The sequence below is a fragment of the Candida margitis genome, assembly GCF_024628925.1.
Source record: "Candida margitis strain CBS 14175 chromosome Unknown scaffold55, whole genome shotgun sequence".
In the NCBI taxonomy this organism is placed as follows: domain Eukaryota; kingdom Fungi; phylum Ascomycota; class Pichiomycetes; order Serinales; family Debaryomycetaceae; genus Lodderomyces; species Lodderomyces margitis.
The window spans coordinates 25,668-52,701 of record NW_026261761.1 but is presented as its reverse complement, the minus strand read 5'-3'; the positions used below and the strand labels follow the sequence as shown (position 1 = coordinate 52,701).

Sequence of the window (27,034 nt, the reverse complement as noted above, 5' to 3'; positions counted from 1 at the left end):
TCTATAAATAGTACTTTATTATTATCATCAGAAGGTAAAATAAAATAATGCAATGGAGGCCACGTCTACCTTTCATCATCTTTTTTTTAACCTGCTACACGTCACTAGTGAATCCCTTGACATAATATGATCTGTTTGGTTCACTCAGTCAGCTAGTTAGCAAAGAGAGGAAACCGAGGCCATAGTGTAACAAAAACAATAGACAGAACTTCGCCCCTTTCCTGATTCTGATCCCATTGTTTCAAATACTAACTACTTTTTTTTTGTTTTGCACCACAATTCAACCACATCCACAAACAATGCCTCATTATATGTTGAAGTAATTGTATGGTGCTTTTGCTTCTATTTTTACGCTTTTAAAGGGAGGAAGAGGGAAAGAGAGAAGGAGAGAAGGAGAGAGAGAGTGTGGTTCTAAGCCTCGGAAAACCTTTCAACAAAAGCTTATCTCGATTCGTTCCGGTCTTCGGAAGGCAGTCAACATCGCATCTACATGCTGTTCACGTGTTTTGTGGTCCTTTGGTACTGCAACAACGGTCTTGTCGCTTGATATGTAAACATGAAACAGGACAGGTAAAAACAAATACTAAGGATTTGGCTTTTAAGCTGCCTAGCATCGAGTCAACCACAAATTTGGAGAAAGTTCACATACAGAGGTTGCAATTTTGTTTGTGGGTTTACACCGGCCCAGTATTTGTACACTTGTAGCTACAATTTGCTACCCTCTCTGTTCCTCCTCCCTAGTTGCTGCATTGTTTATCCTTGTTCATACCTGCATGAATTTTAACCATATTTTTTGAGTTTTGTTTACCAATTAGCTACTATAAGTAAATTTTCATGACGCAGGATAGTGTTTAGAGTACTTGTGTAGAAATAGGGCAAGTCTAGTTGACTTTTTGGCTTTACTTTACAAGAAGATCACCGGCTGTTCAGTCGATTGATACTATACGGTAATCATTTACAGGAGAGCAAAGGTCGTGTATGAATAAACAATAAAAACACGCAAAAAGACACGAAAAAAAGATTTCAATTCAAGGAACAAACAAAATACAAAAATTTTAATTGTTGTAAAAAAAAAGAAATAAAATAAAAAAAAGAAATTTTTGTACAGGATACTACACAAAAGTCTTTAGCAAAAGAGAAAAATGTAAATATTTGATACATCATACACGACCATCTAAGCCTACCAAGTCTACAAAGCAAAAAGACATAGACAGAGCAAAGCCAGAGTGGGATATCAACAAAAAAAAAAAACTTCTTTATTTCGAAAGGGAGCAGACAACAGAGCAAGAACAACAACTATTTACTACTACTACTTTGCTTCTTCTTATACACCACGACCAATCACTCACAGTCCTCACACCAAGAACACTCGCTAAGATCGTATTATAGTTTTATAGACAGAGAGAGTAAGGGCTTGTCACATTCGTTATATAAAAACAAGAAAAAAATAAAGTTTAAAATAGATCTACCTAGACGCATCAGCCAAGGAAATAGAGATTCTTGACTTGAGAAAGTACCAGATCTTCTTACTACTTATCAAACACTATTCCATAAGAAAATAAGAGTCAACTAGGCAGAGAACGAAGGACAATACTATTATTACTTTTCTTGTACCTCACATCAACTTACATAACTCAGTTCATTTTCACATTATTATCCAAAGCAAAGGGATTACTCGACAAGAAAACAAGATCCACAAGGTTACACCCAAGAAAATTATCACTGTTTGTCTATTTTGCATCCATTTGAACTAACGTCTTGTTTCCAAGAAATTTACCTCAAAGACATAGACATATAATATATCACAGAAAATGGCAGCCGACAGAAATCTAACATTCAATACGCCCCATTTCAGCATAAATGATCGTGACTACTCAAATGAAGATATATCACGAGATGAAACCACAAGAAATCCATTTGCCGATGAGGACGCTGAACTCTCATCGCATTCAACTGGCTCACCAAAACAACAAGGGTCATATGATTTCCAACAACCACAACTGCAACGTTTAGCTGATCATAATGCTAGTAATAACGGACTAGATTCGTATGGTAACGCTTTCCTGTCACATGGAGGGTACTATACCAATGGTGGAAGTACTAATCTACTCATGCATGAAACTTCAAGCTCAGATGAGTCTAGAGCTTTGAATAGAGACTATGACCGATTAAATCCATCGAGTCCTGCTGAATTTGACAGATATCCTTCAATGGCAGGATCAAGAGTTGTATCATCAGCTTCATTGGCATCACAAATGTACCAACATCAAGAAAAGGACAAGAGTGGCACAAACAACTATCATATTTCACAATCATCATCGTCAAACTCGTTAAATGATTCCGATTCACAAAGCTCAAGTCCTTATCCTAATGATTTTTCTCCGTTTGGTGGATATCCTGCATCATCATTCCCCTTGAGTATTGAAGATAAAGAACCCGACGACTACTTGCATAACCCTGACCCAGTTGTCGATGCTCAATACGAAAAGAATAGATTCCTATATGACTTGAAGAATATGGACAAACGATCATTGGGGGGATTATTGGGGTTGATTGCATTGGCAATTTGTGCTCTTGCCGTTTTTGTCGTATTACCGGTATTGACTTATTCAGGGGCAACACAGCACTATCATCCTGAATCGTATGAAGTCTTGACAGGTTATGAATACCCAATGTTGAGTGCAATTCGAACAGACTTGGTTGATCCAGACACGCCAGAAGATGCATTAACTTTGGAATCTAAGAGCGGCGATAAATGGAAATTGGTATTCAGTGATGAGTTTAACGCTGACGGCAGAACTTTCTACGATGACGATGATCAATTTTTCGTTGCACCTGATATCCATTATGATGCTACTAAGGATTTGGAATGGTACGATCCTGATGCAGTCACCACAGCCAATGGAACTTTAGTGCTCACTATGGATGCTTTCAAGAACCACGACTTGTTTTACCGTTCAGGTATGCTTCAATCGTGGAATAAATTATGCTTTACTCAGGGAAGAATCGAAATATCAGCAAGATTGCCCAATTATGGTACTGTTTCTGGATTGTGGCCGGGTCTTTGGACAATGGGTAACTTGGGAAGACCTGGTTATTTGGGGTCAACTGATGGTGTTTGGCCATATTCATATGATTCATGTGATGCCGGTATCACGCCCAATCAATCCTCACCCGATGGGATTTCCTACCTACCAGGACAAAGGTTAAACAAATGTACCTGTTCGGGAGAGTCACATCCAAATCCAGGAACAGGAAGAGGAGCACCGGAAATCGATGTAATTGAAGCTGAAATCATGACCACTACTGAGGCCGGTAAACTGAATAATGGTGTTGCTTCACAATCACTACAATTGGCCCCCATGGATATCTGGTATTATCCAGACTACGACTATATTGAGATCTACAATTACTCAATCACAACCATGAACACCTATACCGGTGGTCCCTTCCAGCAAGCTTTTTCCGCCACAACCACATTGAACATTACATGGTACGAAAGGGGAGACGGGTTGGAGCATAACTACCAAAGATTTGGCTTTGAGTTGCTCAACGACGATGATGATGGGTACTTGCGCTGGTATGTTGGCCGAGATCCCACACTCACTGTCCACTCCAAGTCATTACATCCAAACGGAAATATTGGCTGGAGACCGTTGTCGAAGGAGCCCATGAGTATTATTATGAACTTTGGTATCTCAAACAATTGGGCTTACATCGACTGGAACAGTCTTGTATTCCCAGCACATTTCCACATAGATTACGTTAGAATATACCAACCAGAAGATGCTATTAATGTCGGTTGCGATCCAGAGGACTATCCAACTTACGATTACATTCAAGAACATTTGAATCTTTACGAGAATCCGAACATCACATCATTTGAAGATGGAGGGTATTCAGTCCCCCAAAACAAGCTTATTGGGTGTTGAGAACGTTGTATATTTATATAGAGAAAGAATAAAGCAGAGTTAGATTTTTTTTGGTATATTGAATTTACACGTCACTATCTGCGAGCGGTACAGAACAGCCTTCGGCCTACGTTGTAAATGACCCGAAGTACGTTACACAAAACGTTCAATTTAGACAATTTTCACAAGTAGACCCAAATTGTGGCTCAAAGCCGGACCATGCCCATCACGTCATGATGATAATGATCCACCACATTTTTCATTCATTTTCAACATATATACCCTACAAGGTGACACTTTCTCATTTACGACCTTATCCAGCCCTTTCAACTAACATCCATTTTTAAAATATGTCACCTAAATCCATTGCCATTATCGGAGCTGGCCCAGCTGGATTAGCCTCTCTTTACGAGTTTTTACACACGAATGCTGATGGAACCTCCACTTTAACCGACGCAACAAAATCCTACAAGCATGCTGCCAAACCTGAAGTACCAGCCTTTACGAAAATTGTTGCTTTTGAACTGAAGGATAAAGCCGGTGGGATTTGGGCACCAGTTACTCCAGAAGCAGACTTACCGGTGCCACCCCAAGAAATCCTCAACAAGGGCTATAGCGATCCAATTAATATTAGACCCAGTAATGTTGCCCCCGATGGGGTTGAAGGCGCCACCGTTGACCATCCGGTGGTGGTTGAAAACGGTGCCAGCTATACTGGTCCAGGCGGTCTACCACACCATGGCCCGTTGATTAATGAGTTAGAGTGGAGCAGATCGGGAATCTTTCCCTTTTTGTTCACCAATATCCCCACAAGATTTACTAGGTACAGCTACTTGCCAAATGAGGAGGAGTATCTTTCAAAAGAGAGGAAAATCTATCCCTTTTTAACTCATCAGGAATTGTCACAAAGGTTTAGTGATTTTATCGAGGATGAAAATTTATCACAACATATCAGATTGAATACGTCGGTGGAGAATGTCGAAAAACGCGGAGACAAATGGGTTGTGACTGTGAGACACAAAGTTGGTAATAAAAGTGCATGGTATCAGGAAGAATTTGACGCGGTTGTGGTTGCCAATGGCCATTACACTGTGCCATACATTCCTAATATCAAAGGGTTGGCAGAGTACAATGCCAATTTCCCTAACCGTTTAAGCCACGCAAAATCGTTTAGATATTTGGATGAGTTTGAAAACAAGGACGTCTTGGTCATTGGTGGATCGATCTCGACGGCCAATATTTTGCAATACATTGTGCGCGTAGCTAAATCAGTCACCAATTCCAAACGGGGCAAACATAATGTGTTTCAATATATTAATGATGCTTTGGTTTCCGAAGGTATTACGCCAAAGGGTACCATCGATTACATTGATCCTAAAACTGGTGAATTCCATTTCCATGATGGATCAATTGGTAAGTACGATAAGGTTGTCTTTTCCACTGGTTATCACTACCATTTTCCCTTCTTTCACAAAGATGACCATCTCAAACTAGTCAATCCCGGAAACTTGTCGCGTGTTGGTGGATTGTATCTCAACACATTTGACCAAAAAGAACCAACTTTAGGAGCTGTTGGTATTACTGTTTCGCAATTGAATTTCCATACTATTGAAGCTAGTGCTGCTGCTTTGGCAGGTGTTTGGTCAGGTGCCAAGCAATTACCACCTGTGGAGGAACAACAGGAATGGGAAAACAATTTGGTTGCTAAACGGGGTGATTCATTATTGTTTCATTATTATAACCAACACCAAGCCAAGGACTTTGTTGATGCTGTTGAGCCTTATTTCCCTAAGGATAGGTACAATCCAATTGAAATCGATGGAGCTTATGTGACTGAGGTTGATGAAGGTGGAAACTACTTGGAAAAGTTGTTTTATGGATTGAAAGATGGCAAGATTAGAATTGATGAAACCAATCCTTTATATAAAGAGAAGAACAAGGAGAAGGCGTACAAGAAAGAGCACAATGAGGTGATAAAGGGCTCAGACTCGGTTGATGTTAATGTTGAAGAAGCCGAATTAGTTTCAGTTTAGATTGAGTTAGAACCATTGTAAACTTTTTAGTTTGATGTTTGTAGGACCTTACTTTCGTGTAGTAACCTCGCCTCACTTCCTACTCTTAGTCTTGTTATCGAAACAATACTCCTCTCCGTACAAAACTGTTATTTCATCAGATCCCTTTTGGTTAATCTGTCATACGCTTTCTACTGACACAAAAAAGTGACACCGAGGGAGAGAGAAGTGATCCACACAAAAAATATATTCCCCCAAAAATCACCACCTTTATCTTATCACATACATATAGCACACAAAGAACACCGCAACACATCTCCATCATGACTGAACCTACAATCGACTTTCACATACAAACCCACCAACCACAATTCAACATCCCTACACAACTAATCAAAAAAAATTTCAAGTCAATTCAAAAACTAATTGAGAAGCAAAAGAAACAAACCAGTGATGAAATAACCAAGATCAAAAAGAACTCCAAACTACCAACCAAGATTCAACTTGAAATGATTCGCAAGTTGATTAACAACTTTGAGACTTTTCAAAAAAAGTTGCAAGTTTTGATAAAGAAGGACGAAGAATACCGATTACGATTGGTTGCCAGGTTGGAGAATATAGTGCAGTTGAGCAACTACTGTATAAATGGCGAAAGCTCGAACTTAGATGACCAAACAAAAGGCAAGAATAGTGATGGAGATACGCCACCAGTTGAGGAGACAAACCACATACTCAACTTACATAATCCTAATCTAATCAATTGGTACCGAAATGAAACCAACCTTTTGATAATCGACTACTTGATCAAATCAAATACCAATGACACCGAAAATCTTGGTCTCAAGTTGCTTGAGTCATTGTCCAAGACTAACCCCAAATTAAGCAGACTTATTGATTTTGACTTGTTTCTTGATTTTAACAAGGTTTATTTATCAATTACAAAAGCCCATGATTTGTCATTAATCATCAACTGGTTTAATGAGAATAAAAACTCGCTTAAGAAAATCAACTCCAATCTTGAATTTGAAATCAATTATTGTAAATATTTGACCTTGATTGAAGTTGGTGATGTTAATGAAGCAATTAAATTTTCTCAAGATAATTTATCGAGCTATGGTAACAAAGACAACTATTCTGTTGAAGAAATGGGCAATTATAAATTAAACCTGGACCGTTTGAAAGGGTTGGGAGGATTACTAGTTTATCGATCAATGAGCAGCAATCCTTTGAGTAATATGTTGGCATTTTCCAATAAATTAATGTTTCAGTCACAACCGTATCGTGAATACGAGAAACTACTTTCAAATCAACGATGGGAAGATCTAGGTTATTGCTTTATAGACAATTTTATCAAGCTATATGGTATTACCAACAACTATCCCTTGTTTGTTTACCTATCGGCAGGATTGTCTAGTTTAAAAACAAAATCGTGTTATCACAATAACGAAAATACCGTTTTCAAAGATGATTCAATGGAAACTTCAGCTTTGGAGAATACTGTTCCGCATAATGATTATCACAATGGTAGCCATAATGGATTTCCTTCTACACAAACTCCTATATTAATCACATCAGCTAAATTCAATTCATATACTGCACCCACTCCTACAACAACAACAACCTCCAATCCATTAACCATTCGCAAGTTCCGGGGACCTGATTACTACTACAGACTACTTCATAAAGTCAACAACTGCCCTGTTTGTTCACCGGAAATGTTTCAATTGAGTAGAAACTTGCCATTTGCACAATTGATCACTAGTATTTTCAACAATCCTTTCAGACTACCCAATGGAAATATCTACCCATTTGATAAATTATTGTCAACAACAGTGAATAATGATGAATATTTCTCAGAACAAAATACGTTGTTACGTCAGGGACAAGTTAAGGATCCATTGACCCATGAAGTGTTTTACATTGATAATTGTATAAGAGTGTTTCCTGCATAGCTTAAATCCCAATCCTAATCCTAACCTTAATCAGAATCCGAGTCAGAATCATTTTCACGTTTCTTTTCTCTTCGCGCAGTAAACTTCTCAAACATGTATAATCTTGCATCTCGTTCATTAGCCGGTTTAGTAGTGTCTTTAGCCCCACTATTGGTACGTTTATGATGATATTCAGGGAACATTGCCCATTCAAATCGACCTGATTGTGCAACTTTTAATCCTTCGTTTTTAGCCAATGCTTTTATAGTCCACGAATTGTACGGTTCTCCTTCAAATAAACTCACAAGTGTCTTTCCATCTTCATCTCCTCCACTTCCAGCGTCACCTTGGTTGTTGTCTCTATACCCGGCAAAATCATCATGTTTTAGGTTGGCAACATTGACTAAATCAAACACACGATTGCAGTTTTGGAAAAATGCCACCATAAATTCTTGATGTCGTTTGATGTTCCGATCTTGGTCCTTGATTCCCAGCCCCGTGTGAGGGAAATTAAACATAATATATCGTAATCGACGTCCATCGGGGAACAATTTGACTTTACTCAAACTACGACGTTGTTTTGAATTGAGAGTCAAGTTCAAAGTCTTTGGCAAGTCAGTTGCATCCACATCGTGTATAATTCGTACGCCCTCCGATTTCAATTGCGCTAGCGTGTCTTCTACTCCAGGATACTTGGCCCGAACTTCATCAGCCGAATCGTAACTTGTGGCAATCAAGTTTTCGGGCAAGATGAAATTCTGCACAATTAATGATTTGGCGAATGAAAAATCTCCTTCTCCTATAAGCAAAACTGTATCGTCTATTTTAAATGGCATAAATCCCTTTGGGACTATGGCTTGTTTGGCATTATTGCGTTTCTGCTTTTTTGATGTCGTTATTGATTTCTGTTTCTTGATCTGGTTTTGTTTATCCGTTTCGGCATTCTTTAATGACTTGGCATTAAGTTGGTCTTGTACTTTGAGTCGAGCTAGTGATCCTTTGAGACCCTTTGATGTAATGTGTTTTCCTTTTAATTTACGAGCCATTGCTGCTTAGGAGTGTAAACTTCGATGAGCATCAAAGTAAAAATAAACACAAACTTTACAAAATGTTTAGTATCAGAAAACTTTCTCTTTCGATAGACTATTCTAGCTATGCAAATTAAATAAATCAAGAACTAAATACATCTCTGGATAAGGACCTAGAAGGCGCGGATAAACACTACACCCTTCTTCAACACTGATTTTTTATGCTTCCACTATAAATGCACTTGTGCTTCGGCTACATTGAAACCTTGGTCATCTTTTGACCCATCATCCTCATCATCATCACGCATAGACACATCCGAAGAAAGTGATGCTGCTGATGTTGTCAACTTGCCAACATCTTCATGGTGTTCAGTCTCCACTATATTGCCCAAGGTTGGTTCTGCAGATTTGGAATCACTATTGTCAGAGCCACTCACCTCTTCATCACTATCAATACCACTATCACTATCACTCTCCTTTGCTCCTTCTTCTGGACTTGAAACAGGTTGAGTCTGATTTACAACACCGCCGTTAATTGTCCCATTGGTTTCCTCTTCCTCATCGTCAGATACATCTTGCAAAACCTCAACATATCCATCATTATATTCATAAAACAACATAAATGTGCCTTGTCCGCCAAGAACCTCAGCTTCAGTGACAACATAGATCGATTCGTCACTGATTCTCCACCAAGTTCCTCTCAACTTTCTGTAGCAAATATAATGACCATAATTATGGGTACCAAAATGAACAATTACCGCCTTTAAATTATACAACAACTTCGGATTGGGTTGTTGCTCAGCCGTTGTTACAGCTGTACCATTAGGAGACACAAGCCCATCACTAGGCACGGATGTCTCAGCTGAAGTCGAAGGTGGAGATAAACTTTCGCTATCTCCTTTGCCAAAGCGATCTCCTCCACTAATCAGTACATCATCCATGTCCCCATTGGGATACTTTAAATGCTCATCCTGTTTTCTAAATGGCAATCTCGCATCCATATTTATCTGATTGGGTTCAACAATGTATGGAGACAAGTCCAACACCGCGGGGAATGTGACATTGTTTGGATTTTTAACAACCATGTACGTTTTAGGATCAAATTGAGATCGATTAATATGTATACTAAGCAAAGGTGGTGGTCTGTCCAAAAAGATTTGCTTCGATTTCCTACTCTTTTTAATTTGTTTCTTTACCGTCAATTTTTCAAATGCTTCATCGGTGACTTGATGTTTAGCTAGCTCTAACTCGATAGCTTGTAATCTGGTTTTAATCTGGACAATCAATTTCGTATTATCATTCTCCTTCTTTTCAAGTTCATCGATGGTACCAAGGAGAAACTTCTGTGTTTGCAACAACCCACATCGATTACAATTGACATCATCAATAATCTCCGGTGTGATCCATTCATTCAACAATTGAGACAATTTAAAACTAGAATAATATGATTGGTTCTGCGGCAAGTTCAAACTTAATCCACTAGTCACGGCGTACCGTATACCACCAACTTCACCACATGTCAAACAGCCAATACGTTCACAAGAGATTCCATCAACAGGCGTAATAAGTTCTAATGGCATAACCTTGTGTTCTGCATCGGCTAAATTAGGATCAACTTGCGCTGCTGGGACATAGACAACGCCCAATTTACCCAACTTGTTGCACCCAGAAATGATCTCCTTCAAATTGCGAGCATCTTGAAACTTGTGTTCTTCCTTGTTCTCACCTTCTGGCTCGGGCGTAGGCAATCTACTCTGGCTAATCTTTTTAAATTCCTTTTCCAAAATATTCATAATCAATTGGTAAAACTCCTGGGCATCTTCTTGATTATACCCACTGAAAAAGTTTTGTCTTGGACCATTGGGCATCTTATTCAAGAGCGGCTTTGTCGAGAATTCTTTACCTCTCGAGCCATATTTACCGTTAACACTATCCAATAGTTTCTTCAATGCTGTGGTGAATGGTAATTCCGGCTTTGGTTGGTTGGATTTCATGCAAATCTTCTCCCCTTGGCCATTTGTATCAATTTCAATTTCGGAATAAAGATACGAGTCAATAAATTTCATAAATTGTCGCGATGACGCAAATGATTGTATAACTGAATTCATAAAACAAGTATTTCCGTCATTGCTAATACCTCCAACCTCACCACCATTAGCGATTGCAAATTTCTGTTCTTTGCTTTTTCTTCTATTGAATCGATTAATCCCCGTTCTTCCAAATCGTGATGATGAATTCATAGCTTTATGCAATAGCTGGGGGATGTTGAACGGAATATATTTTTGCCAGGTTTCTGAGGACGATGTAGTTTTCGAATCAGTTAAATTCAAATTAAACACTGATGTTGATAAATAATATAAGGATAGGAAAATCAAGAGCGAAGTGGATGCAGTGGCTAATACTTTGTTTGACTTGAACAACGACAACTTGACCAACTCGTTTATAACGACAAAATTTAGCAATAAGATTAATAGCAATCGAGTGGGTGTAGATATAAACATGTATTGGAATACTATGCTCTTTTTATGAAACTGGCCAAATAAGAAAGAGCGTTGATTGATTGAGTAACGACGCTTTTTTGTTTCAGCCTTTTTCAACTTTGTCTGGATCCTATATATTAATGTATCTGAAAAATGAAGCTCAGTTATGGTATAGTATCCTTTTGTAACGATATTATAAACCTGTGAATAAACTTTGCAATTCGATGATGACAGATTTTTTGACATTTACTTTTTTCATAATTTTTTTTTTCTTCGTCTTCCATCAAACTTTTGGTGGGATTTCCCCTTCCCACAGTAAACCAAAAGGCACGACAGAGTCAGAATAACAGGAATCAATTCCTACAATAGGCCTGATTAAACAATTTATCCTCTCTTCTCTATGTATACACACCACTATATATTCCCTTTTTTTTTCTCTACGACCGTCCTCCATACGAAGAACCCTGTGACACATTTCTATTCTGGTACTGAGGGGGCCTCTCCTTACCCCATCCACATTTCAATGGTCTGCCATTCAAGTTGAACCCAGCTAGTTGAATTATTGCCAACGCTGCTCTCTCATGAGAGTCGTATTTAACAAAAGCACAACCCTTTTCCGGATGGAATTTAAAATCAACAATGAATCCAAAATTTTGCAACAAGGGAATTATTTCCTGTTGTTGCGTCACGTGGGCAATGTTGCCCAAATAAACTGTAGTTTGCCAAGATGGTGTTTGTCTCAATACTATATCGTATGATTGTGGCGACATTACCGTAATGTTTCCAGCTTGTTGAGCATTGCCATTAAGGCCATTTGGCGGAGAGTTGATCATTGCTGGCTGTTGAGAACCCAATTGCGGCAAGTTGCCATTCGATGCATTCAAATCTGGCAATATCAAGCCATTTAAGCCAGGAGCCACATGTGCTGGCAGACCATTGGGTGGCGAAAACAGATTACTGTTCAAATGGTGTGGGTATATGCTATTATTGAAATTTTTGCCATTATGTGAATATGGTCTAAATTGTCGATTATTATAACGGCTATTGTTTGTATTGTTGTGGTTCCTAAACCCATTGTGTCCATACAGGTTATGATAGTCACCATTGCCTCCGCTACGGTTGTTTGCTTGTTTATGTGATGCCCAATTACATCTAATGGCTCTACCACCTAACCATTCTCCATTCATGGTTTGGAGGGTCAATTCAGCATCCTCTTGCTTACCAAAAGTGACAAACCCATATCCTCGAGACCTCGATGTTTGCATATCCCACATCACGTGTGCCTCTTTAAATGAGTCAAACTTGTTAAACGCTTTCTTCAATGCATCGTCATTGACTTCTGAACTCAAATCTCCAACAAAGATGTTATACGTAGGATCTTCTGGAGTGCTAGTACTGGCGATTGTTGCCGACTGGTAAGCCCAATTAACTTTGATTTCACAATTGTTTAGTAACTTCCCATTCAAAGTGCTCAATGCCATATCGGCATCTTGATTGTCGTCAAATTCTATAAATGCGTAATTGAACCCAAGCTTGTTCTTATCATTTAGCAACTTTATGCTCTTGACAGGCTTAGAAACCGAAAATAATTCACTAACTTGTTCTTCGGACGCCGACTTGGGTAAGTTGCCGACATACAATATTCTATTGGAAGTTTCACGTCCACCTTCTATGGCAGAAGCAGGAGTCACTGGTGGTTCCTGAGAGGACTCATCCCCTGCCTCAGGTTGTGGCTGATCATCATCGGCCACCTTGTTTTCCTGTTCATTGGCAGGTGTGGGCTCAGGAACAGTAGTGGAAGGTTGTTGTTCAGTGTTCTTGACTTGTTGTGCCGCTTCTGTCTGTTCGTTATTTTCTGACATGTGCCGATGCTAGTGTGATGGAGGCTAGTTGTAGGAATGCAATCTAAAGAATTGAAATAACTGGAATCAAAGGATGAATGTGTCTATGTGTGCTGTAATAACCCTGGTTCTTATGCCCTCGAAATTGAGTGTGGATCGAGACGTAACAAATAATATATGCGTTGAAATTCAATTGAAACAGACGTGATTTTTTTTATCTATCGGATTAGTAACTATGTATGACAAAGAAGAATTCTATCCAAATCAATTTATGAAATATGCAAAGGCTATATGTATAGCTGAGGAGACAGAATGTCAATATGATATTGTTCTGTTGTGTTTATATAAAACCACAAGTGTTGGGCAAAATGTTCGTTGTTTCTTTGTCGTTGAAAAAAAAAACATTTTTTTTTCTCTTACGCTCACTCTTACTCTAGCACTTTCTTGCTTTATGAGGATATATAAAAATACAAAAAATTCGTCCACGTAGTTGGTGTCGCAAATTGTTTTTGCATGTCGCAGAAATTACCAACCAGTCAAACTAAACATCTCATTGAGGAAGATTGCAATAAATACACACACTCACAAACTCACACGCTCACACTCACCTTCATATGATCAGATTAAACATATCCAATGCACAGGATATAAAGCGTATAAAGACTTTACTCGAGGAAAATCAATGGTTAAACAAGTCTCACAAGATAGAGAAAAATGATGGGGTTTTCCACATCTACACTACGTTGGAAACCATTCCACAAGTACTATCGCATACCCAATGGGACCGTTACGACTTGGAGGAAAAGTCTGTTCAATCGCTAACTGCTGCTCGTGATAACTACTGCAGTGAGAACAATGTAGCGTACTTTGACGTTCCAAAAAGATGGACAGCTTATCCACCAATGTTACTATTAAGTGCTAATACTGATGATACTTTACCCAGTGAATTTTGCAAGTACTTGCTTCGACATTATCAAGCGGTGTTTGGTAACAAAGGTATTACACATGTTGCCTTGAATAGACCTATTGTGGAGTCCGATATTCTTAGGCGACCTACAAACTTGGTGCCAGTATATGGGGATTTTGGTCCCGACATTGGTGTCAATGAATCACCAACGGAAGAGGATTTCAATCAGGCATTTTGGTGCCTGGCGGTACAGAATGGTATATTGCAAACGTGGGCCCCAAGATACACCATGTTTTCAAGAGGCAACATTAAGGAGAAGAAACGAATCTTGGACAACTACCCAAGATTGAAGGGAACGATTGTGTTTGATTTCTACTGCGGTATTGGTTACTTTTCTCTAAGTTATTTGCAAAATGGAGCCAAGGTTTTATGTTGGGAGTTGAATCCATGGTCAATTGAAGGGTTCAGGCGGAGTTTGGAGCATGGTGGTTACAAGTACAAGATTTACCATACGAATGAACCCTTTGTAATTGATGATGTTGCAAAATACGATGCGTGTATTTTCTTAGAGAGCAATGAAGTTATACCTAGTAGACTTGAACAGGCGAGAGATAACAGTATGAACATAAGCCACATTAACCTAGGCTTACTACCAACTTCAAAACCAAGCTGGTCCATAGCTAATAATTTGATTGCCAAAAAGTCAATGTCAAATTTGCCTACACTAGTTCACGTGCATGAAAATGTTCACGTTGATGATTTTGATAACATGAAGAATGAGATAGAATCTAAATATGATAACAGCAGAGTCATACATATAGAAAAGGTAAAGACGTTTGCGCCGGATGTGTGGCACGCGGTTTTCGACGTTGTCATTGAACATGAATAGAAATGTGGAGATGAAATATGAACAATAGCAACACCGTATCAATTCAAACGTACGTTGTACGAGTCATTCATGAATTTCGGATTTATGTGAAAACTGTTAGGGCTTTCTATACTGTATATAAACCAAGAAGAGCTATTGTATATTTGATTTTTTTAGTTCGTAAATGCATCGGTAATAAACGATTCACGGATTTTACATAATGAGGCTGTATAAAGAGATACAACACTGGCATTCATTAGACCATTAACAGTACCAAATAAGCGAACACCTCGAAATATTGGAAAAAAGTCTAGATCTTTATTGAAGCCCCTCTCTATGATACAGATTCCTAAAGGGTTGCCTGGTGTGTAGCCTCCCCCTGAATTGTCTCTCTTTTGAAAAGGGCTTTAACACTTAGTCTTGAGACATCAACCTTTATCAATTGACCAGAATTTACATATTTTTCTTTGTAAATCTTTGTTTATGAGTTCATGCACCCACCCTGATAGATTTTTGGGGTCTTTCTTAATATCAGTTTCAAATGACCGGGTTAGTAAGGACCAGTCTTGACGAAAGAGTCTGTTGTTATTGTTATTATTGTGCAATGTATTGCTCGTTGGTTGGTTATTGTGTAACTGTGTAGTTGTAACTGAACAATGTTTATTATTTTTCTGTCATTGAGGTCTAAAAGCTGCGCCTTGTTAACAACTGCTTTAATGACATGATCAATATCTACCACTTACAAAACATCAACCTTATCCATTGAATAGACTTAATAAACATTTAAACTAAAACACGGTTGGTTATTTCATTATTATTAGTAACGCCACATATGTACTAAAGGAGTCATCTAATCGGCTTTATAATATTCTACCACCAAGAATGGCTCTTATTTATAAATATAGTCACCTATCCCAACTTATCAGTAGTATGAAGTTAGTGTTGGATATTTTAATTGAGTTAGACTTACTTATACTAGAAATTTATCACTTCTTAGATCTATTCAAAAGGTCAATTTGTCATCTTCTTGTGTATCTTTATTCCTTTATTCTAAAATAAAATCATTTGCAATTTATTTTGTGTGTCTTAAAAAATTTAAGACACTGAAATAATTTTATGACAAAGACAGACAGAACAATAACACAATAAAAAGAGAGACAGACAGAGAGAGAGAGAGAGAAAAAAGGGAAAAAAATAATTTCAAGTTCAAAATTCAATTACAACCAAGCAGTGTTTGTGTGTATCCATCTTCAAAAAGTAACTACAACTAATCATTTACAAAGACCCTTCATTGCTATCGCGGCAAGCTAATACAACTACATTATTGATACCCATCGCAAAACTATTGCTATATCCCAATACAAGCTGATATATTGCAAAGCGGAGGTATTATAACACACACATAATGTCATACAATCCTCATTTACGAAGAGATGATGAGGTATACCATCAACTACATACATCTCCACAAGGCTTTGATATCAACAATTTTCAACTAGACAGTGATATGCTACAACCAAATCCTATAGATGTCCAGGAATACAACCAAAGACAATTCCAAAACCAGAATGCTAGTGTAAATTACCAACAATACCTGGATTTGCCGGAACCCAATGTAAAAGACACATACTCAGACATTGGTTATCATAATGCATACGCAAATCCTGCAGAGCAAAACGATATACAAGCTTCTTATGATTATGCCCAGCTAGAACAGATGGGCCGGCAGTATGGTGAAAATGTAAACATTGTCAATACTGGCGGCGGTCCAGGCGGTAACGGGCTATCATTAGACACGCAAGACTTGCCCCAGTTTAACGACAACAACTTCTTATCACCAGCTTCACAAGTAAGCCATCTTTCGCCTAGTAACCCCCAACAGAATGACTTTTTACAAGTGCAACAACAAAATCATGTGGATAACAACTTTCTCAACCCAAACTCACCAGGTCATTTTTCCTCGCAGTCATTGTATTCTGACAATTCGTCGCAGCCAGCCTCCCCATATCAAGATGCAGCATCCCATTTCAGTAACACCAATTTGGCACCTCCTCAAGTTCCTGGTCCTGCATTTTCCGATGCTGGCTCAATACATGGTGGAAATTCTTCAACAAACTTGGCTCAGAACCACTTTGAACCCCGCAATAATAACGATTACTTAAACACCGACATCGCTTTTGGTGAATCGATCAGTTCAACTAATTTGGCTAGTGGATCTTCCTCTTCGAATAATGCATGGCAACAGACTATTGAAGCTGATCTTCAAAGAGAAGAGTTTAATGGGTTAGAATTTGGAGCTGGAATGGAATACCCCAGAGAGTTTCAGTTGGATTCGCAACCATATATTAAAAAAGAGCAAGATCCTTTTGAGGAGAATCTTCAACTCAACAATGTCAATGCCCAACCTGAAACGGATCCTAATCACTTTACTTTCCGTAGTCCGCAAATGGACTTCGATCTTGATATCAAGGTTACTCCTCCAGAACATGGAGACTCAAAGTTTCAAGAAAACTCCACTATCAAAGGGGGTGTTGGTAATGGACAATCTGATGATGCAAATCAATTACTTACTGAGAACAACTTGTCAACTTATAATAACCAGATACAGGAACAAACCGATGAACAAGGTGTGACCGTGGATAAAGATTCATCGGGTATCGTGATATCAATCCATCAAGCTCCTGAGGTCATGGCAGCAAAAACACCATCGTTGTTTAGTAACTCGTCGGCCAATTCATCGGTAAACTTGTCAAGATCGAATAGCCGAAATGAAGGGGATATAAAGAATGAAAAACGGGCCAGTTCAAGCCTTGTGCCAAACTCTCAAATTATCCCTTCATCGCCAAACTCTGTCAGTGGAGAGGAAAGTTCAAAGGACTTGTTGAATCCTGAGTACCAGTCAATCAAGCGCGGAAGGAGAAAGAGCCATGCATCAAAGTCATCAAACAGCTTGTCTCCTAGACCTCGTTCAAAGTCCCCTGTTTCAAACAAAAGTGTTAACGGCGACTATAGTGATCAAGATGATCATGGTGATGATAGCGACGAAGAGGAAGATGGGGAGAACGCCGACGGCTCGTCGCAAGTGTCATCTCGTGAGAAGATGTTGGAATTGGCACTGCCGAATCAATCTTCGAAGCGCACCCAAAAGCACCCCAGTGTTTATGCCTGTCATTTATGTGATAAGCGATTCACTAGGCCGTACAATTTGAAGTCACATTTGCGCACACACACCGATGAAAGACCATTTATTTGTAGCCAATGTGGCAAAGCGTTTGCTAGACAACACGATCGGAAACGGCATGAGGATTTACATTCCGGTGAGAAAAAATACCAATGTAAAGGAATGTTGAAGAGTGGTCAACCGTATGGATGCGGACGAAAATTTGCTCGTGCTGATGCACTAAGGCGACATTTCCAAACTGAGGCTGGTAAAGAGTGTATTCGTCTCTTGATTGAGGAAGAAGAGGAGGAAAAGAGGAATGGAGGTGTACCGTCTTCGGTTGATTCAGCAGGAAGTACTAATCTTAATCATTTTTTATCTCCTGATTCGTCGTCAACTGGACGTGGGTTGGTTCCCCATGTAGCGATTTCACCACCCGAGTAGGTTTCTAGAGGGAAAGAGTGAAAAGGTTTTCTATGCTGTTCTATATAACTTGTATTATTGTTTATGTTTTAATGATTACGAAGGGTTCAAGATGTGTGAAAGAAGAAAAAAGAAAAAAAAAATACAAATCTCTTAAGACGGTATCACTACTGGACCATCTATGTTTCCACAATGTCAATCGTTGGCCAAGATGAAGAGTTTATGGATAATATGAAATACGCCACACCCGACCAGCTCTCGGAAAAGGCATTAACAAAAGCAGAAAAGGATTTGAACAGCTTGCAACAACAAAAACAAAAACAACTCTTGGATCAAAATAACCAATTTTTACAAAATCTATTTCAAGAAAACTCATCTCAGCCAATCAAGATAAGAAATGTCCAATTAACCAATGGAACCCAATTTCGCGATTCGTTTGTTGAATCTCAATTCCAGCCTTTGCTTACTGGTGAAGTACTTGCATTGCAAAAGTACTTGTCCATTGTTGACAATATTCTGAAAAACTTGATGAAAATTGGCGTTGTTGAGAATATACTATGTAACACGCATCAAGTTCGGCCCAATATTAAAACATCGTTGGTTGGACTTCCACGGGGTGTCGCTTCGGGAGCTGGCGCGATTCATGTGGTACCTATCTTCAACACGATACCCATAAAGCGCTTTTTTGCCAAAACGGGCACTAATATTGGTAATGGAGAAGGTGATGGATACATTCAATTTCAATTACGTAACATTTTTGGTGGGGGTGAAAACCTTGTATTTGATGCCATAACGGGGACAAAGACGTCGAGTTCATACTTGATCAATTACAATCAACCTCTTTTCAACAATTGTGATTATGTTTGGGAGAACTCACTCAGTTTCAATACGAGGAATTTAGATTGGATTCAGAGTAAAGTTCACACCAAGAGCTTGGTTAATAAAATCCATACCCAGTTTAACAACTGTAAATTAAATCATGAATTGATTTTGGAAAATTCCATCCGCAATTTGGATAATTATGGATCAAAGAGTTTTGCAATTATGCAACAATGCGGTCAGAGTCTCAAATCTTCAATTGCATACAATATCAACTACGATTCGCGAAATAGTAAACATCTTCCATTTAAAGGGTCATTTGCCCAGTTGGGAATTGAATATAACGGGTTACTGCGTTTGAACAAGTATCCATTTGTGAAGACGGCAACTCAAATCCAACACGCTTGGAGTGTGCCTTCTATCAATTCGCATGTGTTGACCAGTACGAAATTGGGACTTTTGTACCCCTTGACTAGCAAATCGTCCCTCTTGGATCGGTTTTATATTGGTGGTCCAAACGATGTGAGGTCATTTACTTTGAATGGACTTGGACCACGAGATCAGAATTCATTTGTTGGTGGCGACTTGTTCCTTAATGGTGGTGTTTCATTATTCACTGACGTGCCAAGGTATAAGGAATCGAATTTCAAATTCCATAATTTTATCAATTGGGGTAAATTAGTATCGCTAGATTATGATCAGTCCATTTGGAACAATTTCAAACAATTGTCTCATTCGTATTGTTTAAGTTATGGATTGGGGATTTTGTATAATCATCCCATGGCTAGATTTGAGTTGAACTTTGTCCTACCAATATTAGCAAATGAGCGTGATTCAATTAGAAAAGGGATCCAATACGGTATTGGGGTTTCTTTCTTGTAAGTAGAAAAAGAGAAACAAGTGAAAAAGAAGAGTGGGCTGTTTCTTTAATTTACTTTGTATATATATATATCTACATACATAGAGAATCATATGCTATCTCACATCTCATTCTTTTGCAAATGCGTTACTTTGTTTCATTGATCCACTCATCGTGTAATTTAATAACTGCAGGTATCATTTTACTTTCAATTTCAACTCCCAGTTTAACTTCATCATCGGTCAAGCGAACCCATTGTTCTTTAGCATGAGGACTTACAAACACTACTTCCTTCTTCCTCGTTTGCAACAAATTGCCAATCACCAATTGATGATGATATCTCTCCAATGCACTTTTAGCCTTTTTCAATAATATATTGTTATCGGTTTCCAATTTGAAGCTTATAATCATGGCTCCTGAAGTCCAGTTCAGAACCAACCGACTCAAGAATTTAGGCACTTGAGCTAATCGAATTACCAACTCTCCGTCCTTGGTTGCTGAACTCTGGATCTTGTGTTGCGGCATTCTTGATTGAGGAATGAAAAAATCTGAGACGGCAGCAGCTAAATAAAAGAGGGCCTTATTGGAATAAACTTTCAATGTTTCCGATATAGTTCTCAATGTATAAAGATATTGATTAACCGTGGTGAATGGAATCAACAATAATGAATTTGTTGACTGGGCTTCATGGTATTTACGATAAACTTGCAACATTTCATCACTGAATTTAGGATTGATTTCAATTTTACCATCACGTTCAATCATAAAATCAAGAAAGCAATTGGTTGAATGACTATAATGTCTTGAATAAGGCAACAATGAGAATTCACGATGCAAGAAAATGACAGCATATCCATTCTCCAAGAAATACTCGGCCGATGTGGCTCCACGAGTACCAGCACTGAAGTTGTCAATGAATCGAACGGTATTATTCTCCAATGGAACAGTAGTACCTCCTGAAGTCACCAAGGCAATCTTTTTATGCGTATGGTGTTGATGATGACTGATGAATTTGGACAATTCCTGTTCTATTTCTGGTAGATACGATGGGGGACTATGGTTGGCGAAATAATCATCCTCATCCGACGTTTGTGCTGCTGCAAATTCAGGTATCGACCGGTCAATTGCCGTAGACTCTTCTGGTTTCGCGGTGTGGAAGTTTTTCTGAGCTGGTGGTGGCATTAGCTTGGGGCTATTTAACTTGTGTATATGGTCTGAGTAAGGAGTGACAGTGGGTGGACTTTGAATTGACAATGATAAAAACAGATCTTTGTATTAAATATTGGGTGATTAATAATTTTAGTTGGGTCCGTTTATTATAGGAACGAGAGCGTGCGTAGATTTTGGATCAGGGTTGGCGATGACAGTGCACGACTTTTTTTTTTGCAACATTAGAGCAATGGGGGTAAGGGAAACGGAGAAGTGCCTTCTTGAAGCGATTGGCTTGTATGATGGAACAGATTTGTGTTGATGTTGTTGTCACAAGTTAAAGAGATTGCTCTCTTTTGAGAAGTATACTTAATTTGGCTTCCAATTGAATTAAAATGATCACCATAAGTTAAGATACTCTATTTCTTTTTCATTTTCGTTTGAATAAATAATAAACAAAGTTAACAGGAGCATTATATCCATAATGAACAGTTTCTTACGTCACTCCAAGTCACTTACTTGCCACTGACATTGATATTGTCAACTGCGTCATTCATTGTCGCATATTTTCATGACACTAAGTTTTGTTTGCAAAGAACCCTCTTTTCTTTTTTTTGGCTTCTCCTTTTAATTAAATTTCCTAATTGGGTAATTCTTGATAGCAACAGTTACTAAAATTATCTTCCTACTGTACCTAGATGTATGCTCTACAGATAAGTATCATCGTGAGATCCTCCTTATATATATATATATATATATATATCTAAGTGCACGTATCACATCGTTGTAAAAAGTAGATTCCCCTACCCACCAAAACCTGGATAACACACACAACACAGTTTCCGTATTGACTATAGTCTACAAACTCAACAAATAGATACCCCACAAGCTCTTCCACGAAACACGAACATGCAATTGCTCAACTATGCTTTGGTTGGCTTACTAGCTCTCAACGGGGCTCAATCATTATTCATCCCCAAAAACCAAAATGAATTTGAATTAATCACCAGCAAAACGGATGTCAACAGTTTACTTAAAAAGTATCCTAATGGGAAATTACTTGATGATATAAATGATCCTAATGAAAAGATATTTGTCTATGATGTTGCAACGGTGGTTCTGAAATTGGCCAAGTGAAGGCAAATAATAACTTGATGCAGTTGAATTTATTTATGATTTAGAAAGACGTTTATGATTTGGTTTAGTTCTGAAAATGAGGTATTGATACCTTTTATATATGTGAATTATGACTTTAATTGATACCCTCTCTTGTATCGAATGGTTAAGCATTGTAGGTTTTACAACACTTTGAAGTAAATCAAAGTGGTAGCGATGCATTTTTCTCCTTAACCAATTTTGGTTGCATTCTTTTTTTGCTTTTGATCTAGGCACATTCGAATTGGATTAGCATTTTCATCATCACCATCCTATTCTTTTCTAGGTGAACCACTAATACACATAGATATACCCCATCCACTTGTAATGTCAGCAGATTATTGGAGTTCATCGCAGAGAAATCAATGGCAACTCACAAGGTACACCCTACTTGAAGCCAGAAGGAAGGTCATTTATCTTGAACGTAAAATGGTTCAAAACGGACTTATAAAAGACTACCCAAACATAAACTACGATTATAACATGCGAATATATCTTCACAACTTAATGCTTAAGCTAGGGCGTCGATTAAATGTACGACAAGTTGCCATTGCCACGGCAGAGGTTTACCTCATGCGATTCTTGACTCGAGTCAGTTTAAAAGAGATTAATGTTTATTTACTCGTCACCACTTGTCTATACGTGGCTTGTAAAATAGAAGAATGCCCGCAACATATTCGTTTGATTGTGCTGGAGGCAAGAAATTTATGGCCAGAGTATATACCGCAAGATGTCACCAAATTGGCGGAATTTGAATTCTATTTGATTGAAGAAATGAATCTGTATTTGTTATTGCACCATCCATATAAATCGCTCTTACAGTTAAAGCATTATTTCGAACAGAAGTATGATGTGTATGGTTTCAAGTTGACGGATGAGGAGCTACAAAATTCTTGGAGTTTGATTAATGATAGTTATATTACAGACTTGCACTTGTTGTTGCCACCACATATAATTGCCATTGCCGCAATTTATATTACCATAGTATTGAAGAAAAACATGTCGCAGTTAAAGAATAAAGAGGATATTGGCGGAGGTGCAGTGGGTAACTCTACCAATCGCAATTCAACCAGTGTGGACATCGGTATTTCACACTCAGGTTACATGCAAAACCCAAACAGTAACAGACCCGATACCACTGTTGCTGGTGCTTTCGACAGGAGCGAGAGCACATCTAATAAAGAATTGAATATTGATGATTTGATGAATTTATCAAAGCCTAGTAGCCAAGAGAATGGGGACATGGCAAAGTCGACAGAGGTGTCGCCACTGAAAAATGGTAATAATGCACAGTCTACAAGTCACCAACAACGAGGCAGTGTAAGCCAGACACATCATCAGCAAACAACCAAGTCAAACCACACAGCACAGGACTTGGTTAATTTCGACTTGGACATATTAGACGAAGAGACAATTAGAATAAACAAGTTTATGAATTTCCTAGAACATTCGCATATTAATCTTGATGAAATTGTTGAAGCAGTTCAGGACATGGTCAATGTATACGTATTGTGGAATAGGTATAACGAGCAGTCAGTTAGGAAGGCATTGCAAGTAATGTTGTGGAAGAGATGACACAGCAACTGAAGGTGAATGCATCTGCATGCAGGCAAGTTTTATACTTTCCCACTTGATCCGACTGGTATTCTTTTTGCATTGGTTATAATACGGATTACCTAATTTGGCTTTTTTATTTTTTCCGTTTGGTTGTATTATAATTTTAACCAATGGAGAAGTTACTAAAAATAACATTGTTTCTATACAGACAGACACGCGTGTGCGTGGGCACATTTTCACGCAGACATAAAGGTAGTCGTGTCGAATGAAAAAAGATGTATGACTATTGTAGTTACATTTGAAACAGCAACACGTGTATTGCGTATAGGTGAGTATGTAAATTTCTGTAATATAGAATCTCCTTTTCAAGATATGTGAAAAGGCGTGCACTAAAGATAAAATCTCGTATCTTTGATGCAACGTGTCTGTTTTTAGAAAGAGTGGGAGAAATAAAGAAAAATAAAAAAATAATATTTTTACACGCGCAATAATATGAGGCGAATCAAACATAAATTAATACAGCTGAGACTGACCAACAGAGGTTAGTTTGACGTGTATAATGCACATTATATAGTGACAAAAGACACTTAAGCCAATGCAGATTGATACATATTCAGTGCTGAGCAACACAAGTCGCACAAAGAGGCGTTTTTTTTCTTTTCAGGCTACGGCAATGACAGCCACTTTCTCTTTTGTCTTTTTGGGTGAAAAAAAATGTAAAAAAAAAAAATTGTTGGTCTCTTTAGGCTGAGCTTTCGTGGGAAACAAAGAGGAAGAAGGAGACACGACAGGGCAGAACATACGCATACACATACATAACAGAACAAAACAGAGACAGGGGAAACCAAAAACAAAAAAAAAAAAAAAAAAGAAAAAAAATATTCTTTCAAACAGACCGTAGATCCTTCTTTCTTTTTTTAGATTTAAAGACTGGTAACCAAAAGGAAACCAGAGACACCTTTCAAATCAAAACACCAGTCTTCATCGATATCCCAGATCTTGGGCCAGGATAACAAGATCTCAAGAAAAAGTATCTCTTAAGCAAGAAGAAAAGCAGGTGGAAAGAGATAAAAAATGGCGACACTGACAAAAATAAAAACTAGCAGAAGTCCTAGTCGACTGGGCAGTGATACCCACGAGTCGTTTAGAATAAATACCAAGTCATACAAGCTAAAAGAGGTTGGTGGTGACTCCAATGATAACGAAGAGACAGAACAACAACAACAACAACAACAAAATGAAGATGTCTTGAATGTCGAGACAGATGACACGATTCAATTTGCTGAAGATCAGAAATATCATGGGTCACTATGGGCAAAAGTCGAAAGAAACCAAATTCCATTGTCAAGGAACTTGATGTTTTTATTATATGCTATGAACTGGTTGAGTTCTAATCCTAGGATCACCAATTTCACAAACAAGTTTATACATTTACAAAACCAAGTTGGGTATAATCTGGAAGGCAACCCTATTTATGATATCCACATAGATGATGTATACTTTGTCATCAATTGGGTTATTACTGTTACTTTTCTCCGATCGTTTTTAATGAAGTATTGTTTTGGTCCTTTTGCTGCTAAATTTTGTCATATTTATTCTCGCAAAGCCAAAATAAGATTTGCTGAACAGAGTTGGTCCTTTGTTTACTATAGTATTTCATTCATTTATGGAGTTTACTTGTATTTGGGTGCCCCATATTACAACAATTTAGATCAAATCTATATCAATTGGCCCAATTTTCTTATGGATGCGAGGTTCAAAAGTTATTACTTGATTTCAATGGCGTTTTGGTTACAACAAATATTTGTCTTACACGTTGAAAAACCAAGAAAAGATCACTATCAAATGTTTAGCCATCATATCATCACTTGTTTATTGATTATTGGATCCTACTACTACTACTATTTCCGAATTGGTCATTTGATATTGATGATTATGGATTCAGTTGACATCTTTTTGGCTGCTGCTAAGATGTTGAAATATGCTGGTCGTTTAGTTGCCTGTGATGCCATGTTTGTGTTGTTTTTAGTCAGTTGGATTGGATTAAGACATGGGGTTTACAACTATATATTCTATCATGCGTGGTATAAATCACTGCATTTGATGAAAGATGGGCAATGTGTGCCCGGAACTGACCAAAAAAGATGCTGGACACCTACTGTAATCAATACGTTTATGGGGTTGCTAGGTGGGTTACAAATCATTACTTGTATCTGGATGTATTTAATCTCAAAAGTTGCTTATAAGGTAATCATTGGTGTGGGGGCCGAGGATGTTAGAAGTGACGAAGATGATACCGATTTTGAAAACGAAGTAGAAGAGAAAGAAGAGAAAGGGGGTCTTGAAGAAAATGATGAGGGACTTTATGGAGATGTGTATGGCTATGACGGAGAGAATGAGGGAGGTGAAGTGAAGGTTGACAAGTCTGATATTGTTATAGATGTCGAAAGTGAGGTTAGCATATATGGGGAGGAAACAGAATGAGTGAACTAGTTATTTAATAGAGAAGGAGTAGTTGAAAAGAGCTCTAGTCGTGTAAGTTTGCCATAAATTTCTCAAGAGCCTTCAACACGATTAGATCTCTCTCTCTCTCTTTGCTTCTGCTTTCGAGAAAGTATCTCTTTTGCATTTTAATTTAATGCAAGCCATGCACTGTCTAGAACATTTACCTCATACAACGATTATTTTATACTGTCATGGGGTTATTCCAAGATGGTTGTTTTACACATTTTACAATCAGTTGGTAGCCCCTCTGATCCTTATCCTCAGAAAGACGCGCAACCCATTTCTTGATTCTGTAAAAAGGTAAACAAGACGGGAAAAAAAATAGCAGCAGCAAACCAGGAGGAGTACCATCACGAATCATCTAACACGATAAGCTATAAGTACAGTCGGCATTCTTTCTTGAACTATTGTCCCATCGCATATTAACAT

General features: G+C 38.2%; 13 protein-coding genes across 13 annotated transcripts; 9 read left to right on the top strand and 4 right to left on the bottom strand. All coding sequences in view use genetic code 12, as the record gives it.

The window, feature by feature from the left end:
* Positions 1 to 1,811: 1,811 nt before the first annotated feature.
* Positions 1,812 to 3,932, top strand: KRE6 (beta-glucan synthesis-associated protein; the record flags this gene model as incomplete). Its single annotated transcript, XM_051813113.1, has 1 exon — positions 1,812 to 3,932. The coding sequence occupies one exon, from the start codon at positions 1,812 to 1,814 to the stop codon at positions 3,930 to 3,932; it is 2,121 nt and encodes a 706-aa protein (XP_051673224.1).
* A 329-nt stretch (positions 3,933 to 4,261) lies between these two features.
* CANMA_001171 (uncharacterized protein) lies at positions 4,262 to 5,944 on the top strand (the record flags this gene model as incomplete). The annotated part of the gene is made up of 1 exon (XM_051813112.1): positions 4,262 to 5,944. The coding sequence occupies one exon, from the start codon at positions 4,262 to 4,264 to the stop codon at positions 5,942 to 5,944; it is 1,683 nt and encodes a 560-aa protein (XP_051673223.1).
* Positions 5,945 to 6,246: 302 nt separating this feature from the next.
* CANMA_001170 (glucose-induced degradation complex subunit) lies at positions 6,247 to 7,875 on the top strand (the record flags this gene model as incomplete). The annotated part of the gene is made up of 1 exon (XM_051813111.1): positions 6,247 to 7,875. One exon carries the CDS (start codon positions 6,247 to 6,249, stop codon positions 7,873 to 7,875), a length of 1,629 nt encoding a protein of 542 aa, XP_051673222.1.
* Positions 7,876 to 7,901: 26 nt separating this feature from the next.
* On the bottom strand, positions 7,902 to 8,900 carry CANMA_001169 (25S rRNA (uracil2634-N3)-methyltransferase; the record flags this gene model as incomplete). Its single annotated transcript, XM_051813110.1, has 1 exon — positions 7,902 to 8,900. One exon carries the CDS (start codon positions 8,898 to 8,900, stop codon positions 7,902 to 7,904), a length of 999 nt encoding a protein of 332 aa, XP_051673221.1.
* Positions 8,901 to 9,112: 212 nt separating this feature from the next.
* UBP1 (ubiquitin-specific protease) lies at positions 9,113 to 11,383 on the bottom strand (the record flags this gene model as incomplete). The annotated part of the gene is made up of 1 exon (XM_051813108.1): positions 9,113 to 11,383. One exon carries the CDS (start codon positions 11,381 to 11,383, stop codon positions 9,113 to 9,115), a length of 2,271 nt encoding a protein of 756 aa, XP_051673220.1.
* A 416-nt stretch (positions 11,384 to 11,799) lies between these two features.
* On the bottom strand, positions 11,800 to 13,224 carry CANMA_001167 (uncharacterized protein; the record flags this gene model as incomplete). The annotated part of the gene is made up of 1 exon (XM_051813107.1): positions 11,800 to 13,224. One exon carries the CDS (start codon positions 13,222 to 13,224, stop codon positions 11,800 to 11,802), a length of 1,425 nt encoding a protein of 474 aa, XP_051673219.1.
* Positions 13,225 to 13,817: 593 nt separating this feature from the next.
* Positions 13,818 to 14,999, top strand: TRM12 (Trm12p; the record flags this gene model as incomplete). The annotated part of the gene is made up of 1 exon (XM_051813106.1): positions 13,818 to 14,999. The coding sequence occupies one exon, from the start codon at positions 13,818 to 13,820 to the stop codon at positions 14,997 to 14,999; it is 1,182 nt and encodes a 393-aa protein (XP_051673218.1).
* Positions 15,000 to 16,383: 1,384 nt separating this feature from the next.
* CRZ1 (DNA-binding transcription factor) lies at positions 16,384 to 18,582 on the top strand (the record flags this gene model as incomplete). The annotated part of the gene is made up of 1 exon (XM_051813105.1): positions 16,384 to 18,582. The coding sequence occupies one exon, from the start codon at positions 16,384 to 16,386 to the stop codon at positions 18,580 to 18,582; it is 2,199 nt and encodes a 732-aa protein (XP_051673217.1).
* Positions 18,583 to 18,753: 171 nt separating this feature from the next.
* SAM50 (SAM complex subunit) lies at positions 18,754 to 20,262 on the top strand (the record flags this gene model as incomplete). The annotated part of the gene is made up of 1 exon (XM_051813104.1): positions 18,754 to 20,262. One exon carries the CDS (start codon positions 18,754 to 18,756, stop codon positions 20,260 to 20,262), a length of 1,509 nt encoding a protein of 502 aa, XP_051673216.1.
* Positions 20,263 to 20,386: 124 nt separating this feature from the next.
* On the bottom strand, positions 20,387 to 21,421 carry CANMA_001163 (phosphopantothenate--cysteine ligase; the record flags this gene model as incomplete). Its single annotated transcript, XM_051813103.1, has 1 exon — positions 20,387 to 21,421. The coding sequence occupies one exon, from the start codon at positions 21,419 to 21,421 to the stop codon at positions 20,387 to 20,389; it is 1,035 nt and encodes a 344-aa protein (XP_051673215.1).
* An 876-nt stretch (positions 21,422 to 22,297) lies between these two features.
* On the top strand, positions 22,298 to 22,525 carry CANMA_001162 (uncharacterized protein; the record flags this gene model as incomplete). Its single annotated transcript, XM_051813102.1, has 1 exon — positions 22,298 to 22,525. One exon carries the CDS (start codon positions 22,298 to 22,300, stop codon positions 22,523 to 22,525), a length of 228 nt encoding a protein of 75 aa, XP_051673214.1.
* Positions 22,526 to 22,870: 345 nt separating this feature from the next.
* On the top strand, positions 22,871 to 24,118 carry SSN8 (cyclin-dependent protein serine/threonine kinase regulator; the record flags this gene model as incomplete). The annotated part of the gene is made up of 1 exon (XM_051813101.1): positions 22,871 to 24,118. One exon carries the CDS (start codon positions 22,871 to 22,873, stop codon positions 24,116 to 24,118), a length of 1,248 nt encoding a protein of 415 aa, XP_051673213.1.
* Positions 24,119 to 25,174: 1,056 nt separating this feature from the next.
* LAC1 (Lac1p) lies at positions 25,175 to 26,584 on the top strand (the record flags this gene model as incomplete). The annotated part of the gene is made up of 1 exon (XM_051813100.1): positions 25,175 to 26,584. One exon carries the CDS (start codon positions 25,175 to 25,177, stop codon positions 26,582 to 26,584), a length of 1,410 nt encoding a protein of 469 aa, XP_051673212.1.
* Between the last annotated feature and the right edge of the window lie 450 nt (positions 26,585 to 27,034).